This window comes from Galleria mellonella, unplaced genomic scaffold (genome assembly GCF_026898425.1).
Source record: "Galleria mellonella isolate WM207_F2 unplaced genomic scaffold, CSIRO_AGI_GalMel_v1 utg7718, whole genome shotgun sequence".
In the NCBI taxonomy this organism is placed as follows: Eukaryota; Metazoa; Arthropoda; class Insecta; order Lepidoptera; family Pyralidae; genus Galleria; species Galleria mellonella.
In genome coordinates this window covers 35,378-56,570 of record NW_026442149.1, presented here as the reverse complement: position 1 = coordinate 56,570, position 21,193 = coordinate 35,378, and the positions used below count along the sequence as shown (strand labels likewise).

The 21,193-nt window shown below is 39.9% G+C and overlaps 3 protein-coding genes across 7 annotated transcripts; 1 reads left to right on the top strand and 2 right to left on the bottom strand.

Moving 5' to 3' along the window:
* Positions 1 to 2,778: 2,778 nt before the first annotated feature.
* LOC128202102 (uncharacterized) lies at positions 2,779 to 7,901 on the bottom strand. Of its 5 annotated transcripts, XM_052901196.1 has the most exons (5): positions 7,574 to 7,901; positions 6,811 to 6,880; positions 3,891 to 4,120; positions 3,245 to 3,486; positions 2,779 to 3,070 (listed from the first exon to the last, which is right to left on the bottom strand). In XM_052901196.1, exons 2-5 carry the CDS (start codon positions 6,832 to 6,834, stop codon positions 2,817 to 2,819), a joined length of 750 nt encoding a protein of 249 aa, XP_052757156.1. In that variant the 5' UTR covers positions 6,835 to 6,880; positions 7,574 to 7,901; the 3' UTR covers positions 2,779 to 2,816. The 5 variants fall into 5 exon arrangements, with proteins under 5 accessions (XP_052757156.1, XP_052757159.1, XP_052757158.1 ...); XM_052901199.1 differs by lacking the exon at positions 6,811 to 6,880 and having other exon boundaries at positions 3,891 to 4,136; XM_052901198.1 differs by lacking the exon at positions 6,811 to 6,880.
* Positions 7,902 to 10,342: 2,441 nt separating this feature from the next.
* LOC113519217 (uncharacterized) lies at positions 10,343 to 15,564 on the bottom strand. Its single transcript, XM_052901195.1, has 4 exons — positions 15,092 to 15,564; positions 14,913 to 15,010; positions 11,509 to 12,328; positions 10,343 to 11,278 (listed from the first exon to the last, which is right to left on the bottom strand). The coding sequence occupies exons 1-4, from the start codon at positions 15,347 to 15,349 to the stop codon at positions 10,487 to 10,489; spliced, it is 1,968 nt and encodes a 655-aa protein (XP_052757155.1). The 5' UTR covers positions 15,350 to 15,564; the 3' UTR covers positions 10,343 to 10,486.
* A 1,948-nt stretch (positions 15,565 to 17,512) lies between these two features.
* On the top strand, positions 17,513 to 19,536 carry LOC113519218 (60S ribosomal protein L38). Its single transcript, XM_052901202.1, has 5 exons — positions 17,513 to 17,655; positions 17,810 to 17,834; positions 18,380 to 18,440; positions 18,821 to 18,943; positions 19,477 to 19,536. The coding sequence occupies exons 1-5, from the start codon at positions 17,528 to 17,530 to the stop codon at positions 19,500 to 19,502; spliced, it is 363 nt and encodes a 120-aa protein (XP_052757162.1). The 5' UTR covers positions 17,513 to 17,527; the 3' UTR covers positions 19,503 to 19,536.
* Positions 19,537 to 21,193: the final 1,657 nt, after the last annotated feature.

The window sequence follows — 21,193 nt, the reverse complement described above, 5'->3', positions numbered from 1 at the left end:
AACCTAACCTAACCGCAGGTTATATAAGGCCTTAGAAAGATATAATAAAGTGAGTGATGAACATAATGATATCGCGATACAGATTGCGGATGGCGCCATCTGTTATATAGCAGCGCAAATTTTCTATTACTTTATACTATGTATTATTTTATACTACTTATTACATAGTAATAGCGCTTGCGTTTAGCACCATCTGCTATCTAGCAGCGAAAATTATCCACGAGGGAATTGCATTGCTGAACGCGCTATCTGTTATGGAGCATGCAAATTATCTATATTAAACTGAATTGTAAAATGCGCCATCTGTTATGGAGCAGCGCAAATTGCAGAGGTCGCCATCTTTTATGGAGCAGTGCAAATTATTATCTTTTTTTTTTTTTTTTTTTTTTTTTTTTTTTTTTTTTTTTTTTTTTTTTTTTTTTTTTCTTTTTTTTTCTATGTTTCTATATTATATAGTAATAGATAATTTGCGCTGCTCCATAGCGGATGGCGCCTATCTGCAATTAAGTTCTGTATATACCGCTGTTATATGCCGTTATATATATATATATATATATTATATATATATTATATATATATATATATATATATATATATATATATATATATATATATATATATATATATATATATATATATATGATCTGTGTGAGGTGTATATTCATGCTAGGTATGCACATGTGAATATATATCTGTCTCTCGCAATGGACGCACGCGCGCACTTGAGCACGCACTTGCGCACGCACGCAATTTGGCTCGCACGCACGCACGCATGCACGCGTCGTTTATTGTGGTTCCAATAAATACATTTCAATTTTTTAATGTATAGTTATGAAAATATTGCGTTAAGTCTTGGAATCATCATTACTTAATTACAGCCATTATTTGTCCATTGCTGGACATAAGGGCTTCGTTTTCAAACTCTCTGAGGTATTTTGGATGAAAAGATATGGCGTAGATTTGCTGTAGATATGCTGCCCAGCCGAGTTGGGTTCGTCGCGTCAGTTGACTTCGAATTGGAAATTGGATTACCCTTTCGGACAACTTGTATCAGGTACTCGTCGTGTCGCGTGCAGAGAACCGACGAAGGAGTGCTATACTTTTGGAGCGGACCAGGACACGGCGGAGCAAAAGTTGGAGGAGTACCCAGCGTATGCCGATGAGCGTTGTGTCATGTCCGCGATAGTGAGGAACCGATTTCTCGCTGCCCGCCGTGATTCGGCAGATGGTGAGCAGTGAGAGATCGTGGAAAATGGTGCTCGCCTTCTGTGACATGGCATTGGAAAGGGAGCAGGAAAGTGCAGGAGAGGCGCGCCCAGTTCCGCCTCTCCTCCTTCCCCACTTGGACCGGGATGATGCCTGTCGAAAGGTATTGTCCCAATGGCCCTGAGAGATGTGCTAACATACTGGCGCGTCCCCCGAGTGGTGGTGGTCGCTGCCGGCGGAGATGTGGTGAGTGTGTGGTGAGATAGTACTCACCAATGTTTAATATATATATCAACTATTATTATAGTTTTTTAAAAAAAAAAAAAAAAAAAAAAAAAAAAAAAAAAAAGGACATTGTAAAATTGAAATTTGTATGGTTAGGCTTTCTTGATGTGGGCCATCCGCCCGGTGTTTAAATACTGGATGGATGAGCGGCGTAAAGGTCCACTGACCTTCCGACTGACACAGATACTGACCGGTCATTGTTGCTTCGGTCAGTACCTGTGTCAGATTGCGAGACGAGAGCCGACAACAAAGTGCCACGAGTGAGGTTGTGACCGGGACACGGCGCAACACGTATTAGAAGAATGCCCCGCATTCAGCTCTCGCTGCCGAATGTAGTTCGGAGAATGGTCAGTAGCGAGAGGTCGTGGAAAGCCGTACTCACCTTCTGTGACGCGGTGATGTCGAAGTGGTGGTGAGAAGGAAGCAGCCGAGCGGGAGCGTGAGAGTGCCTCCACCGCTCCCGCCATGCGCCGCCGACGAGTCAGGCGAAGGAGAGGGGGCGCGCCCAACTCCGCCTCCTCCCCCCTCCCCACTAGGGCCAGGGTGCAGTTTTGAGGGAGGCACACCCCACTAAGTTCCCTAGGAGGTGTGCGCACGTACCCGTGCGCCTCCTGAGACGGTAGGATGGGAAGGGCATTCCCCATCCTAAACACGAGAGGTGGCCTGCCCTACAACATCTACAGGGCGGGCCGTCGCGTCGGGCTCCGGTCGTCTTCAACTCGGGAGCCCGGGGACCTGACATATGCGCCTCGAGGTACGTCGTGAGGTTTTAGTGGGTAAAAAAATCCCACACACGCCCTCTGCCTTCCCTCCGGCCGTTGAGAAGGTCTTTGGAAGATTTCCTCACGTTAAAAAAAAAAAAAAAAAAAAAAAAAAAAAAAAAAAAAAAAAAAAAAAAAAAAGGCTTTCTTGATGTGTATATGTCCTGTATTAACGCGTCTTTTCGCGATCTCGCGACAAAATTCTAGATTATTATTATTATTTATTATTACATATTATTATTAGTTATTAAGTAAGTAAAAGGAATGTTTATTACCTTTAACACGATGCCGCCATTTTTTTTTTTTATTACATATACGGAATGATTTTAGACAGTTGAGAGCCTTAACTCTCCTATACGTTTTCTTAGCAAGCTAGCCATCTTAGTGTACTCAGTTTCTATTAGGTCAAAGGGGTTCAGGTCAAGGTTACGAGTCAAAGATTGTCAGCATCACAACAGAACAAATATTATTGCATTTCAACGTATGCTTGACCTTTTTCATGTACTAATGGAAAATAATACACATAGCGCTTCATTATATCATTTATTCCGTCACAATAGATAATTAGCTGAAATTGAGACGGTCCCCGGTGGTGTGCGGGTGCGCGTGTGTGTGCGCGTGCGCGAGCGCGAGGCGCAGGTGGTGCAGGTGCAGCCGGCGGCGCGCGCGCAGGCCGCGCTCGTCGCCGCAGCCGGTGAGCAGCGCGGCGGCGGCGGCGGCGGCGGCCGCGCCCACGCACCGCGCGCTCGCGTGCTCGCGCAGCCGCGCGCCGCGCCCGCCCGCCCCGCTCGTCACCAGCGTCTCTGTATCGATTTCGCCTGCAAATATTAATGGTGATTACTTAAAATATTATCTACTTTTATGTAACATGGAATAGTGAGCAATGACACTAACACCCTGGCTTATTAGCCACCTGGAATGGAGAAACTTAAGCGTAAATATAAATTGAAAAAAAAAAAAAAAAAAAAAAAAAAAAAAAAAAAAAGTCATACCGCATAGTTGCGGCCAGGGCAGCATCGGCAAGCTGGTGCAGTAGGAGTGGCGGACGCGAACACGGTGTGCGTCGCCGCCGCCGCCGCCGCCGCCGCTGCCGTGCTGCGGCGCACGCGCCGGCTGCGACTCGTCGTGCGCCTCCACGGTGGCTCGCGCCGAGCAGCGCGCGCCGCACTCGTACGTCACCGTGTACCGCCACGACGTGTAATTACTGAACTCCTGCTCCACAGACCACGCTCCACTGGAAACACGCAGCAACATCTTATGAAGCGGACCTCGTTAATTACTATGAAAACAATAGCCAAGTACAAAATGTGCTTACAGTAGTTTGACTGACGAAGTCAAACTCTCTGCATAGCTATAACTGTAACGGTACTGACCTAGATTTTAATATATATATACTACTAGCTGACCCGGCAAATGTTGTTTTACCATATACATTATTCATAGAAAATATTTTTTTCTCAATACAAAATAAAAAAAAAAAAAAAAAAAAAAAAAAAAAAAAAAAAAACTGTAAAGCTGTTTCAGAGGAGTTCGGTAATAAACACCGCGACACGAGAATTTATATAGATGTACCTAACTGTAAGCAGCGAGCAGCGATACTAAAGTGTGTAAGGACAGTGCACGTGTGAGATAGCGTACCGTTCGGGCAGCGGGTGCGCGGAGAAGTCGGCGAGCAGGTGCGCGAGGGCGGCGGGCCGCGCGCCGCTGAAGTCGGCGTCGGTGCTGACGCGCGCGGCGGCGGGCGCGGACAGCCGCCAGCACGCCAGCAGCGCCGCGCCGCCGCACACGGCCAGCGCCGCCCGCGCCCGCGACCGCGCCGCCCGCCCCGCCCGCCGCCACACCACGCCCCCCAACATGCCACCGTGCATCTGCGGCCACGTGCAACTGTTCATTGATCAGGACAAGCAGTAGCTTATAGAACAATGTTGCACGCTCAACATGCTTGTCTCGATCAAATCATTAGTAATGTTTTCAATGTTATAGGACATACACACAAGGTAGGATTATCAGATCATGAGACATGCCAAACGATCCATGTTCCAATTCTAAAAGAACAAAAGCCGAAGAAGATGTGGTTTAAATTTAAGCGTGACCATAACGAAGACAATATGAATAAATTTGTGCAATGTTTGAGTGGTTTCTCTTGGATGGAGGTTTTTGAAGCAACTAAATTAAATGACGCATTTAATTTTTTTTACGAAAATCTTATTCTTTTTTATAAATTATGCTTTCCTATGTATAAAATAAAAATAACAAGCAAATCTAAGAATTCTGAATGGATTACGAAGGGATTAAGAAAATCATGTGTCACAAAAAGAAAATTGCGGTTCAAATATTACAAGAAAAAAAAAAAAATCAAGAAAGTAGGACCCAGTATCGTAAATATGCTGAATCTTTAAAGCAATGTATATATGTAGCACAAAAACTAAATAATAAAAAATATCTAACTAAAGCAAAGAATATAAATAAGGCCACTTGGAACCTTATAAACAAACAAGATCAACTTTATAGGCGAGATAAATATATACATCGACTATATCATGACAATAAGATTATAACCAATTGTAATGACATATGTAACATTTTTAATGACTTTTATATAAATATAGTAAAAAAAAATTCATAATGACAAAATAAAACCGACTAAACTTACTCAAATAAATTATCAGAAAAACAGTATGTTTCTATCACCAACAACATGCGATGAAATATATAAAATCATCATATCTTTAAATAATACAGAATCCGTTGGATATGATGAGTTTCCAACAAAGTTATTAAAAACCTGTACACATATAATATCTCCAATTTTAAGTTATTTAATAAACTTATCTTTCATAGAAGGGACATTTCCAGATTTACTTAAAATTTCAGTAATAAAACCAATTTATAAGAAATATGACAAACAGTTAGTAGATAATTACAGACCTATTTCCTTGATACCAATAATAGCAAAGGTGTTTGAAAAGGCAATATATACAAGAATCGTTGCTTTTCTAGACAAATTCAAAATTTTAAAAAAAAAAGATGACCAACATGGTTTTCGTAAAGGAAAATCTACTTCTTTAGCTGCATTTAAGCTTATAAAGACAATAACTGAAAATATTGACAAGAACATTGACACAGTTGCAGTTTTCTTTGATATGAGCAAAGCATTTGATTGTGTATCCCATGACATTCTTCTCAAAAAATGTGAAAAATATGGTCTACGAGGACTTGTATTACAATGGCTAACTAGTTACCTAGAAAATCGCCGTCAATATGTCGAAATTAGTGGAATTAATGATCATGCTGAAGAAATACATTATAAATCCAAAACCTCTGTTAATGATGTGGGAGTTCCCCAAGGAACAATTTTAGGACCCCTGTTATTTATAATATATATAAATGACCTACCAAATGTAACTAAACACCAATGCACCTTATTTGCGGACGATTTTTCAGTAGTAATATCACAAACTCCACAAACAGATTTCAATACTGATATCTGTGATACTATTGCTAATGTTGTAGAATGGCTCGACTCAAATTGCTTAGAAATTAATATTGAAAAAAACGAAATATATGAGATTTTATAATAAAAGACCAAAAAGTGATCAATTAATAATTACAATTCGTGAAAAATTAATAAATGAAATAAAAGAAATTTCATTTCTTGGTATTACTATTGATAACCAATGCTCGTGGAAAAACCACGTAATAAAAATATGTAATAAATTAAACAGATTTGTCTATGCTCTCTGGAAATTAACCAAATTAGTAGATCAAAAAGCAGCAGTCATGGCATATCATGGACATGTGGCATCAAACCTTAAATATGGTATACTATTATGGGGAAATTCGGTAAATATTAACAGAGCGTTTATAACTCAGAAACAATGTATCCGTGCCATCTGTAATAAGCGACCTATGACACCTTGTACGCCACTATTTAAGCAGCTGAAAGTACTCACGGTTCCATCAATATACATATTGGAGTGTTGCCTCTTTGTGAAAAAACATTCTTATTTATTTGTAAAAAAAAAAAAAAAAAAAGATGACTACTATAAATTTACTATTAGACATCCTGGAAGGCTTAAGCTACCAAACATAAAAACACGTCTATATCATAGTAACAGTTATTCATCGTGTATAAGAATTTACAATAAATTACCAAATTCACTTACTGATCTGTGTTTAAAAAAAAAAAAAAAAAAAAAAAAAAAAAAAAAAAAAAAAAAAAAAAGGGTTTAAAGTCATTTTATGTAAATGGTTAATAACAAAATGTTTTTATACACTGAAAGATTATTTTGCAAGTAAAATGGACGACATTATATAATTGAATCTAGAATGTAGAATATTGTATGCAACACATATTTGTAAATGTATGACGGACGTAACCTACTGAAAAATAATGACATGCATGTATAATTTTACAATAATAATTTGAACTTCAATGTGGCTTTAGTAATATGACTTCTAATTAATAGTTGATTATTAATAATACATATAAAATGTTGCATGCCAAGCTGGCTGAATGTCATGGTTACACAAAATGTATAATGTTATCTAAACTTACCACATTCATCGCAATAAATTTCATTTCATTTCATTTCATTTCAACTAGCTGAACGAGGAAGCTACTTAAGCTACTTGTGATCATCCATCCATGGAACCATTTATTTTATAACATTTTATGAACCAATTGAAATAAATCAAACACTAAATGTTAAGTGGCAAAAAAAAAAAAAAAAAAAAAAAAAAAATCGTTTGAGTATATGAGAATCTCTGTATTCACTAATTATTGTTTTTTTTTTTTTAATGGGTGAAAATGGCATGGTAACCCCACCTGCGCTATTGGTATACACTGGCAGTGAGAGGCGATAGCTGAGGATGAAAAGGCAGGTCAGTTAGCTTATTGTCACGAATTCAACAATAAATTAGTCACGACAGTTTCCAGGGGGAACCGCGTAGAGGTCGACCTGTTAGGGTATATTGATAGCAATGGAGACTAACTTCCCCTTTACTAACAATCACTTCCCCCCTATTTATTGGTTGCTTACTTAAATGATGAGATCGTTGTGAAAATATCACTTCAACATGCTGATTCTTTGGATTTAAGTTCACCAAGAGACGGACCACGTAATACATTTCCAGTGTCACCCGATCATCTCGATATAACGATGTTTTCACAAAATATATGGTAAGTATTTACACGGAATATTAATATCTATGCAACTACCAAAAAAAAAAAAAAAAAAAAAAAAAAAAAATATATCTAATATAAGTAACACTAAATGCACTTTACTTTTAAGTATAACTGAAAACAAGTCCTAAATTACCTATTTGAAACACTTTCTAAATAATGCTGTGTATACCGGAGCAGACGTCCTATTTATATCTAAAGTAAACACGAACTGCACTGCGTCGCCATGTGGCGGAGTGGAGGCGTTCGCGGAAGCCGCTACAGTCTACAGATAGCAACATCCGCGCTCGAGTACTACTTGCGTCAGAGTAGTAGTCACTGCCTCCCGATAATGTAGTGCGCGAGTGGATATCGGGCAGCGTGCGGTCCGCGCTGCCGCTGCGTCGCCAGTCGCCAGGCGACGCCGCACTACACTACTGTACTATGACCTGCGAGCCTGCGGCCGACACACTAGCGAGCCGCGCCTCCCGCCGTTGGCCACACACATGCAGCCGTGCTAATTATATTTATATTTATAGAACAGGACGTACTTTGTTTCTGGCGAATGTTACGAACTATTTGAGTAAAATATCTATAAAGCTGTGGTGTATAGGTACATAGGTAGGAAGGATAACATCTGTGGCAGAGGGAGGAAAAGAATTGTTAGTAATGGACTCTAACTTACCCATTGCTAGCAATACACCCTATAAGGTCGACCTCCACACGGTTCTGCCTGGAAACCTTCGTGATTAATTCTAGTGGAAGTCGTCCCGATGAGCTAACTGACCTGCTTTCATCGTCACCTATCATCCCTCATCAGTAGCGGTCTCTCTAAAAGAGTATTGCACTCGTTGGTTGAAAACTTGTAAATATTTTCACTCACACATATAATTCTCTGGCTTTTGTAGCGGCGTGCCATGTTATCGTAGACAACCTATACGGCGTTTTGTCAGTCGCCTATTACGGCGAAGGGCAGTTCTCAGGATAATGGGCAAGTAAATGGTGTACTTATAGAATAGACGAAAAATTTGCTCATTTGTTTATTTCATTAGTTAAATTACATAATTAAAAAAATCATAGTATCGTCATCAATTGAACATGGCGTCCAGTTCGCGCCAACCAACACTCCAGTATAGGTAGGACATTATTACATTCAGACAAGCAACTTGGCTTTACAACCCATCCTAGGCTACAAGCACTGGACGTAACAAACTCCAGTCAATTTTTTTTAAACTAACTAGCGCATTGGTTTAGTAAAATTGTATGCCAATGTTGGAGTTTTCTATAATACATGTACCTCGTGAATGGTGCGAAATATACGAATAGAGTACCAATACATATACTCGTAGTATTGATCGCCACCATTCCCTTGGCGAGGAGCTGCGTCAACTCAGGTGTGTTTCCTATACAAAAAGTACTTATCACACTATTTATGTACATCACAACCTTTATTCATATAGGTACGAGTACTGTGCCGACTGCAATGCAAGTTATAGGCAAGAATTAATTTGTTTTTAATTAATACTACATTATAATATAACTTAGGTATAGAGACTTGTTCATTATTAATCAGTCGTCATCTCCAGTCCTTATATCTAACATTGCAGTCATAAGTTATTATCGTGACACCCCACACGTGTACCTATCTCTCTCTCTCTCTCTTCAACTAAGCTACAATTTGTTCATTCTTTGTCGTCATTCGAAATTACACACACACACACACACACACACACACATATACGCACACAAACATTTGAGTACGTGTTCATTAGCTATAATAATTTTTTTTCTAAAATAAAATACTCAATAAATTCAGTTGTGATGATATCAGACGTATGCAACACAACTACAAAAGGCTCCCTGCCTTTGATAAATGCCGCCGTGCGCTCACGACTGCACCACTTCATGCCACAAGATAATCGTGCCGCGAAATTTATTTAACATTAATGTATATATATAGCTACAATTTATAATACATAATGAATGTCTTTAGGAGATGTCACAGTATCATACAATGTATGCGGCGCCATATTCGTGCTAGGCGTACTTGTTAATAAATATAATTGAATACAATCGAATGTAATGTAAAATAACTCCACTATAGAGCCGTGTGCACTATCGAGATCGCCGCGAGCCGCCGCGCCGCCGCGAGGGCTGCGGCCCGCGCAGTTTCATTACGAGTACACTAAATATATCATTATATCATAATTTATATAAATCTCAAAAAAAAAAAAAAAAAAAATGAGTCCATTCTAATTGCAGATATGAATAAAATTTGTTCCGTGACCACATATTGATTTTAGTTATAAGTATGTTTCTCTGATAGATGTTATGAAATATCCACGTATTAATTGAACTCGTCAGAGCAGAGATATTAATTTGACTAAGTTAAAGCTATGCAGCAAAGTATAAAAATGTGAGTCACAATTTTTATGCTAGCCATTAATTAAATTAGAAAAATTTACTTGCAACAATAATCGACACAGACTATTGTCCAAGTTCAGATATAGTATTTATCACCGTACTGCGTCCTGTACGCTGCTCTAGTGATCACAGATTTCCTAGACACCACGGCTTGCAGCGGTACACCCCGTGCAGTCGGCAATAGTACACAGAATACTTGCACTCGCTTCTCAAACATATTTTACTATTCCATTACTACTAGTTTCAGTCATTTGTAAAAAAATAAATACATATTACATCTTATAAATTACGATCATCGAATGACTCCCACAGTTCATATGTACACTTGAGCATACTATTTACAATTTTTCTTGCAAAAACAACACAAACACTTCTAATTATTCAGACGTGAGAACATTTATTGACACAGTTTCTAGACGCGCACAGAGGTGGCTCGGAGTGAGAGCTCCTGTCGTCGTTCTCCTCCGGGCGCCGTCTCAGGTACATCGTGACGCAAGTACTACAACAGTACACACAAAATGTTTGAACGATAACATTCCATCACACAAACGAGTGGGACGCCCGGCGGCGGTCACGCGGGCGGCGGCGGCGGCGGCGGCGGCGGCGGAGCGGCGGCGGCGCCCGGGCCGCGGCCGGCCGGCGAGCGCTACCGGCGGCGGCGGCGGCCCTTGCGGTAACCCTTGCCGTACCAGCCGCCGTCGTCCACGGGCTCGGCGTCGGCGGCGGCGGCGGCGGGGCGCGGCGGCGACTGGCCGTCGCCGCCGCAGCAGGCGCACAGGTAGCGGCGGCCGCGCACGCGGCGCCAGGCGCGGCGCTCGGGCGGCGGCGCGCGCGGCGGCCCGTACCACAGGCAGCGCCGCGCCTGGTAGCGCGCCCAGCACCACGCGCACTCGGCCGGCGGCGGCGGCGGCGCGGCCGGCGCCAGGATCGTGTGCAGGCCGGGGTACAGCGACGCGCGGCACACCAGCACGGCGCGCGCGATGATGGCGGCCGCCACCGCCGCCGCCGACTCGTCCTCGCAGTCGCGCTCCGCCTTCGGCTCGCGCTTGGGCTCGGCCCCGGGCTCGCTCTTGACCGGCAGCCCGTTCCGGTCGGCGGCGAGCAGGCGCCTCAGCTCCGAGCCGAGGTTCCAGGGGCCGATGTCGCCGCCGCCCTCGTCCTCCTCCTTTTTCGGTTTTATCACTAGCGGCGAGGCGGTGCCGGGCTCGTCGCGGCCGTCGACGCCGGCGTCGGGCGCGTGCCCGTTCGCGCTCGCATCGAGCCGGAGGTGGGCCCGTTCCTCCGCACCGTCGGGTGGGTGGCGCGACATCCTGAATTGCCTCAGGACGCTGACCGGTCGCCGCTCGGTCGGCGCCGGAGTCGAGCCGGAGCCGGGCTGCATCGCGGGCGCGTGCTCTGCGCGTAAAAGTATGGTCGCTTCCCCGGAGCGCATATTCACCTTTAAGGAGACAAAATATACATTGGAGAGTTTACTTTGACTAAGAAATTGTCAATCGATGGCAAGTCGTTTTAAATAGTTTTTATTTTTATCTTTGTATTTTTATTTTTATATCTGAAGGGATTCACAGTTATCGATGTTCACTCGTATAAATAAAATGGGATCACTACGTGAACGGGCACAAATTAAAAATAAATAAATAAAAAAACAGATAAACGAGAACAAAATACCTGGAAGGCGTGAAGCAAATCCGGCGGCGGCGGGCGGCCCCGGAGGCGGTCGGCGAGGCGGCGCAGGGGCAGCTCCTCGTCCGAGTCGGAGGCGGAGGGCGAGGAGAGGTCGGAGGCGTCGGACAGGTCGGAGGCGGCGGGCGCGGGCGCCAGCAGCAGCGGGCGGCGCGTGGTATGCGCCTCGGCCGCCGCCAGCGGCTCGGCGTGCGCCAGCAGCGGGTCCCGCGCGGCGCGGTAGCGCGGCACGCGCAGGCGCAGCCGCCGCGCCACCTGGCGCATGACGGCGTCGCAGCGCGCGTTGATCTTGAGCGCGGCCACCGAGTCCTTGGGCGTCCACTGCAGGTTGACGATGTAGAGCGCGGGGCGGTGGCGCGGCGCGGCGTGCATGCGCCACAGCCGCGGGTAGCGGCGCAGCACCTTGAGGCTGGAGCCGAGGCACAGCACGACGTCGGCGCGCGCGGCGTGCCGCAGGGCGCCGGCCCAGTTGAGCGGCCAGGCGGCGCGGCCGCGCTCGCCGAAGTGCACGATGGAGTCCCGCAGCTGGGCGCCGCACGCGTGGCACAGGCGGCGCGTGTGGTGCGCGTGCCGCGCCGTGCGCTCGGTGGTGTCGAACGCGCGCAGGTACACGCGGCGGCACGCGGCGCACAGCTCGGCGAACATGTCGCCGTGCAGCTCGGCCAGCGCGCGCCGCGGCAGCCCGGCGCGCACGTGCAGCCCGTCGCAGTTCTGCGACGCCACGAACTTGAGCGTGCCGCGCGCCCACAGCGCCGTCAGCGCCATGTGCGTGAACGTCGGCCGCGCCCGCGACACCTCCACGCGCCTGCCGGACCACACACGTTTCGCTTTTATGCTATACTCGTATTGTTACCAGCGGACGAGTGACACTGCTAAACGAAAACTGACAGAGTTTCAATTTAAACATGTCAAACAGATTCGTTGAATATATTTCTATTATGCAATAAATAAAAGAGATAATTCTCATATGAAATAGAGTAGATTTATTCAAATATTAAATGGTTTAAAAAAAAAAATATATTGTAGCTCTATGCCTGATACCAATTTTCCACAAAACTCTACACAGAACACTCCTCTCCCTTGCAATCCACAAGTCCAGCGGACCTGATAGTATTCCTCAAATTGTGCTTAAATTCCAAAACTCAAATCCTTACACATCTTTTTCTGCTGTTTCTCATTAGGTATAGTCTCAAAGTTTTGATTGATGGCCTTTACTAGATTAGGTTGGCTGGAAGGGAACTCTTGTAAAGTTAAAATGGCCTTTGTGCATTTGCTTTTCACTGTTACATTTCTTTATATATTATTAGCATATATCATAAAGTATAAAAAAAATATTATAAAGAGTATATAATCTAATTTAAAGTGAAATATACCAAAAAAAGATTTATAAAATGACAAACATTTTTTTATGATTGCTAAGTAAACAAATCATCATAGTTAATAGAGACATGGGTAAAATAAAAAGCAAGCATAGAATGCTGTCCTGCATCTTACGATTACACATGCTCTCCGAGTGATGCACAACCACACTGTTTAAAGGAAATAATGTATAACAGCCAGAGAATGCCTAATTAGGGAGAATATGTATGTTCACTCACCTGATATAAAAACCAGACTGGATATTTCCGAGTATCTCAAGCATAATATATGACAGGAATTAACTCAGTTCTCAAGGACCAGCCTAGTATATTAAAAAATATGTTTCTTTCATTATCATTATAGATCTCTGAAATTCTTCATCTTTGCTATAATATATATACTACTACACTACTGCTCGAAAGTATTTGGCCACCTGCATTTTGTTTAATTTACAAACAATTTACATTTTAAAGAGATCATTTATTAGGTTTCATTATTTGTATAACACAACAAAATACTTATCCACAGTACAATGGTAAACAGCTTATTGTATTTGCCAACTCCTGGTCATAAAAGGGTAAAAATGTTATTGTCGGAATTATTAATCTTTGAGTTGCAATTTTGTTTTGATTTAGTTATTGAGAAGTAAACAAGTAAAATATAGAATAACTACTACAATAATATTTTTAAGTTTGTTATCTGATGTCATTTGACCAGAAAACTCACTCTCCATAGATCAGTACTTAACGTCTACCAATATTTTTTTGTTTTCATTTTATTTTGTTAAGAAAATGGGTAAAACTAAGGAATATTCCCAAGAGTTCAGGAGCATAATAATCGGCTTTCATAAATCCGGTAAAAGTAATAGTAAGATTTCAAGACTACAGAAGATACCAAGATAAACTGTTGACTACATCATTAAGAAGTTTGCAGCTGAAGAAACAATTTACAAAAAATGTTGCTCAGGCAGACTGTGAGCCACAACTTCGAGTGAAGAATTGAGTATAGTTATTAATAGCAAAGGAAATAGATGATTAATTGCATTAGAAATGGCAGCACTTTTATATAATTAAAACACTGAATTAGATGATTTATTGCTTAAGTCTTATATTTTCACATTTCACATACACTAGGTTAAGCACAAGTGTTCATTTTACAGTTCAATCAAGGAATGCCCAAAAGCTCCAAAACAAAGGGGCAACTATCAGCATTAGTTTCATAGGGGACATAATTCTTATAAACAAACAAATGGTAACAAATACATAAAAGGAACATTATGTGTCATTGTTTCTGTAGTTTAAACATCTCGCCATTATCTGAGCCCAACTTAGAGACCTGACAATAGGTTCACCATTGTTTCTTATTCTGCTATCAGCACACAGTATTTTGATTACCAACCTGAAGTAGTTTCACTCAATCAGTCAGATTTACAAAATGTATTTTACAGGTGGCCAAATACTTTTGAGTGATAGTGTATACTATATATATATAAATCTTTCAGAAGAAATTTAAATGATAGTGTAAACCATTTGAAAATTTATAACAGTCTAGATGAAGTAAGCAAAGAAACAGACACACACAGTAAGTATGCTTTATTCGGAGATAATAACTTTGTAATATATATATATATATATTATCATCACCTATACAATTAACACACACCTTGGCAAACGTTCCCGATGCATTACAAAGCCAGGACAGCCCCGACAGCACTCTAAACACATTATTATACTGGACTTGCAGGGTGCTGCACTGTTTCTGAGTATAACAAGCCCACACACTACTCATGTAAAAGCATGTACAAAATGTTCTAAAAAGAGTGATTTTGATATCCCTCGAACAATATGAAAACCTACGAGCAATCATGTCGGCCCTCACAGACAACGCCCTACACTCCCTCTATGTCCACATCGAGAAACTATATGAGAAACTTGGCATGAAAATAAATATAAATTATTTATAAAAAAATATTCTGTATCTGTAAACTGCTTGTTGTCCTACAACACCAAGTATAAATAGAAACCACTCACCCTACGGTCTCGCCCCGCTGGAGACGTGTCCATACTCCATGCGGCCCTCGGTAGTCAGGAATATCGGCAGCGGTACTGATGCCCGCGCCCGTATAGACCTGCAACGGTCATGTCGTTTTGTAGCCATTCAGTATCCTAAGTGAAGGCACGAGATAAAAAAATAACGATATTCAACTCACGACAAGATGCTTAGCGTTGCGCAGGGCGCGCGCCAGCCGGCGGCACTTGTCGCGCAGCACGCGCGGGCTGTCCTCCACTTCGCGGGCGCGTTCGGCGGCGCGGGCGCGGCGCAGCGCCGCCGCCGCCGCCGCCTCGGCTACGGCCAGCGGCCTCTTGTTCGCGGAGATACTGGCTCCGTTTCCATTTGTACCAGTCGAGGAACGAGTCGCTTCACCGTTGAGTCTAGCGCTGCAGCGTAATCCACCACGACCCTCCATAGTGGTGGTTAATATTCGTGAATCTCCATTTCGTGGTTTTCACTCATATTAAATATTTGCAGAATTGTCTTTCTCAGGTGGGGCATGATGTCGGTGAGGAAAAACAATCAAATCTCAATATAAATAATCTGTCATTCGAAATCGTCCAACCAATCCATTCATCCGTCCTTCCCAGTGTTGCCAATTTGGTGTCGAAACTGTCGAATTTTATGCTTGAATTAAACCAAAAGCATTTAGCTAAAGTCAACCGAAACCCTAAAAATATATAAACAAAAGATAGCTTAATAAAGTATGATACTTATTTATTTGATTTGTGACCGACCTTTTCACGTATACATATCTAATTTTAAAATATTTCCATTTTTTTTTTATATTAATAAAGAGCTGATATTGCCCATTATGCCATTAACAAACGAAACGCGATATTGTAAAGGAACGATAATGATTTTGATATTAGTGATAATTATAGTTTGATGCTATTATGAGAAATTAAGGAGTTAGAAATCAAAGTGTCAGGATGATGTTTCATATTTAAATACAAAATTTGTACTGAACTTAGTGATTGACGTAATAATGTTCGAAATATTAATTTATCGATATTTGACTTCGAATCAGAATTCTGATTATTAAATTCTGTCTATATTGAGAGGAAAAAATAAATAAATACCTTATACAGACAAACGTGGGATAGATTGACCTCCTACTAGTAAAAGTAACGACGGTGCATACAATTACACAAAAGAATTACGACGACATGGATAAATTTAAGTAATATGCGGTACCTAATACATAAAATATTCACCGTATAAAAGTTTCACATCTGCCATTTTTTTTTTAACGATACCATCTGTCTAAATTATTGAAAAACGTTACTCATATGGAAATGTCAAAAAATCTATAAGTGTCGAACTTGTATAAGCAAACGTACCTATTTCAGGGCGATCTAGAGAAAAGAGATTGTTAGGAACGGACTCATACAGCCCCATTGCTTGCAAAGTACCCTATCAGGTCGATTTTCACGCCGTTCGCTCTAGAAACCATCGTAATTAATTCTTGTTAAATTCGTCACAATGGGCCAAATGACCTGTCTTTATTGTAACCTATCACCCTTCACTGGTGCCCGCCAGCGTATACCGTTAGTGCAGGCGGGGTTACCATCCATTATCATACATTAAAAAACTACACACGCACACATTGTCATATGTACAGACGATACTAATTTCTGTAGTCGTGGCAATCACGAATCTTGATGTTTTTTTACGAAGTGTCCGTGGTAAGATAATAAGATTTTTATTATGTTTCCAAAATAAATACACCCTAATTAATACTATGAAGTTTTAGTGTAAACAAACATTAATATCTAAATAATTTGATTCCGATTTAATTATCTATGAATATGTCGAACACTATAACATTTATAACTGAGTTTGTTACAAGAACAAGGAATTATATTAGTGTCCGGAAAATGTTATACGGCCTTGTAACCCTACCAAATTCAGATACAATCTGCTTGCATTGCATACTTTCTACATAAACTGTGTCGAATATATAATCTAGTAATGTAAAATTTGTTACTGTCAAATAATTGACATATTAAACATTTTCTATACACTAACCTACTATAAATTGAGAAAAATAGTAACTGATGGAATATCTTTCGTCCTCTTTTTACTAATTACATTTGCATAAGAAGAAAGGAGGCAACCATATGATTTACAGTTTGATTTTATCATTTCTTTATTGTAATTTCTTGTTCTTAGGCTCGGTACTAGAACAAATTTAACTATTACTATTATTCAAATAATTAAAATTATTATAGGATTCATAGTAAAATTTTATTTTCTAATCGTTTACGACTCGATTAAAGTTTTTTTTAATGATATGGATCCATCGGGGCTCTGATGATTTTGCCAATGTCAAGTTGGAAGAGACACTACAATTTTGTGTTGCGATAAGATTTCCTTTTAAGTGCTCGTTGAGTATTTATGCCAGGTATTTTTCAGGAAGAATGGTGTATGATAGTTAAATGTTAAAGGAACATATTATAGTTTTATATTATTTTGAGACAGATTTTTTTAGAACATACATTAAAGGAGAAAAGACCAAGGTTAATAGATATTTAACGTTAACAGGGCGACAAATATTTTTGGGGAGACTTTCATACAGAGGAAATGATATATGGGGCGATTAAAGTTAATAATAAAGTCAATTATATGTCAATGTCAAGTATCGGCCACATGTCACTGTCAGTACACAAAACTAGAGAAATATACTTTTTTTTTCTTTTTCCTTGAACAGTTTGACAGGTGGGTAAATACTTTGTTTTGTAATTTTAATAAAATCGCAAATAATCCAAAATTTGATATATTATTTATAAGCATCAAGGTTTAAAATTCCTTTTTAATTTATATTTCTACTCCGTGAAAATATTATTTTTCATTCTGTTTTTTATTATTTCAGTGTGTCTGACGAATTGTTCACCATGGTAAGTGTTCTTATTTATTTTGTTTTTATTCTGTATACAAAAATGCAACACTTAGATAAATAGTTAGTAATGGTAGAGTTTCATTTTTGCTTTGAAGCAATAATATACATTGCTTATGTTTCGTTCTGAGGAGTAGGCTGTTCTCACTGCTATGAGTCGCCGGCACATCTTAGTCTTGACTAGTAGCAATGCATTCAAAATTATTATACTTTGTCATTTCCATGGTCATGGAATAGACCTAAACAAGTTCAAGTCTATAGACGACCACTACTCATTTTCATCAGGTGGTCCATTTGCTGGTTCACCTTTTTCAGTAAATATTGAATGAAACTGATGTGTTTCCATATCTAATATTATCTTTTGTGATCATATTTTAATTTCTACATGTAAATTAATATCTTAAAATTTTTTATTTAGTTGAATGGCAAACAGTCCATCCGATGGAAAGCAGTAACTGTAGCCTGTAGACATAAACAGTACCACCAACATGCAATATTAATACTTCAAAAGCGTTGCTTATAAAATTCTTATTATTTTCTTTACAGCCACGTGAAATCAAGGATATCAAAGACTTTTTACTGAAGGCGCGGAGACCAGATGCTAAATGTGAGTTATTTTACAATGTCATCACTGGCCTGCCTTACCTTATACATTTATTTTTTATGAATGCAACCTAAAAAAGTTCTTTGTATAATTAGGAGGAAAAATTACCAAAATTAATTGTCTTTTTTAGTTAATCTACTATAAACAAACTCAATAACCATAAATTAAATAAACAAACATAATCTCATCTTTTCCCTTTATGATACTAATTTAGTTAAATAGGCCTTTTTGTTGGAATTACCTTTGTTGCTAGTGTAACATTTCTTATAATAACATTATTAGCAGCTTTAATTTTTTGCCACTAAATATTCCATACCAACAATGAATAGTGTTTTAAGTTATTGTAATTTACAAGCCAAATCAAATGTAAATGTATATTTCAGCTGTGAAAATAAAGAAGAATTCAGAGAATGTGAAGTTCAAAGTGCGCTGCTCCCGGTTCCTGTACACGCTGGTCATCACAGACAAAGAGAAGGCAGAGAAGCTCAAGCAGAGTTTACCGCCAGGTACCATGGGAATTTTGAACTATGTGTTGCTGGGAAAGATTTAAAAATAAAAACAATATCTTACTAATATAATAAAACTCTTAACTGAAGGATATCTGTTCATGGGATATATTTAAGAAAAAAAAAATTGAGGGATTTTAATAAGATAAGTGAATAATTTTTAGATATTTTGTTTATCTATCTGTATGTATGCTTGTTTTGGCATCATGCAAAAACTACTGCAGTAAATTGGTTCTTTTTTACAGTTGTGTTCCTGAAGAACTAATTAAAAAACTGGTATAATTTTTATCTTGAAATAGATGCATACAAAGTAGCAGTTAAAAAGTTAGTATAGGAAGACCCCGCTTAACACGTAGGATACATTCCAGTAGTAGTAACATTCCAAAATTGTTACCATGAACAGCGCAGAATATTGTTAGTCAATAAATTACATTTGATTAGGAGTCACGCCAGTAAATCTTAATAATTCCATTTGAAACGCTTCGTGTGGTCATCTTATAATTTTAATACAATATTTCAATGTGTTGTTGCAGGTCTCCAAGTTAAGGAAGTAAAGTGATGTATTAAGTGTAAATAAAAAAAGTTAAAACCCATTTTTCGTTTTATTTACTGTCTTTTAAACTACATAATATTACTAGCTATATTCCACGGCTTTGCCCGCGTGAGTCAGTTCTGTTTAGCGTAACAGTTGACAGAGGCGGGCTTTGAGCTTAAGTTTAGACAGATTTAAACAATCTGACTTAAATTTAAATATCAATCTAGTGTTGATTTTTCTCGGAACAATTTTGACTTTTAAATATGAGATTCTTTGCAATCAAATCAAAAATGCAATTAAATGTAAAATCCACAGAGCTAGTAATCACTACGATATAATAGAATCTAAAGATTTTGGATGAATGGGGTTCCTTCTGTTTTATAGTTTTTGTATAGAAAAATAATTTGAAGCACTTTCACAGAAATTACTGAGATTTTGGAAGTAGCTGGCATGCATATGCGAATAAGTTGGTCGGTTTATTTCTACATGGGTGTCGTACATCACGCATTATTAGTGTTACTATAACCAGTCGCTTGTATAAATAAAAAACATTATAATCAAGATAGCAGAACAAATGAAAAGTACTTTCAACAATGTTATATAGTTCGATGAGTATAATGCAGTTATCAAGAAGTCAACACAATTATCATTTATCTGCCAAGCAGCAGACGGCTCCCTCTAGGCAAGAACTTTGGTTTTTCACAAAGTCATTGGCATTCTGCAATAAGGTAAGTTTGTTAGACAAAGCGTATTGTTCAAGTTTCACTCCTCGGAACGCATGTGCTGTCTGTTTTGTAAATTTGTTAAATAAAGAGCCTAGTTCAATGATTGGCTCGACCGTAAATCTTACGGTTGTGTCCCGGACATATATAAAATTAAGCTTCATCCCAATCATCTTGACGAGTGGCGGTCTTCCACCGTGCGTTTTTCAAGGCACTTTCTTCCACTCACAACCATTCTTTGGAATCAACTTCCAGCAGCAGTATTTCCAAACTGATACGACAACATAACCTCCAAGAAAAGAGTATATTCCTTTTTAAAAGGCTGACAGCACACATGCAATGCCGCTGGTGCTGTGGGTGATCATGGGCGGCGGTAGTCACTTACCATCAGGTGAGCCGCATGCTCGTTTGCCCCCTTTATTGTAAAAAAAAAATCTAATTTAATTTTAAAAAAATTATGAAGTTTTAAACATTCCTTCGGTAAAATATTTTATGATGTACTTCTAGGTTCGGTAAATAATTTTTTGTATAGGAAACTAAATAAACATAAAAATGTTTATTAGAAGCACCTTCTAATAAAAATAACGGTAATAATTTCGCACAATCAAGATGCGGGAAATGATGTTTCCAACTAGTCACAAGCTGCCGACGACACGCTACGTCGTTACGCCGCCGCCACAATTTAACAGTTACCGCCACTTGCGAAATTGAATATAAAATTTCCATAAAGAATACGGCGAAATAACGCCGAGGTGGTTTGTTGATTATATTACATACTCGTACGTAGCTCGGCCTGGGCCGCCGCCGCCGCGTCGGCTGCTCATGTTTTTATTTACAATATTCACTGGCGCTGTCAACCACTGTTCATAATATTTTATTGAAATATATATACATAATTTTCTTTTTTTCTACACACATTTATGGTACTAGTACTGTATTATCTGTGTTTATAGTTAGTAATATCAGAGACTAAATAACTCAATACTGTAGTAT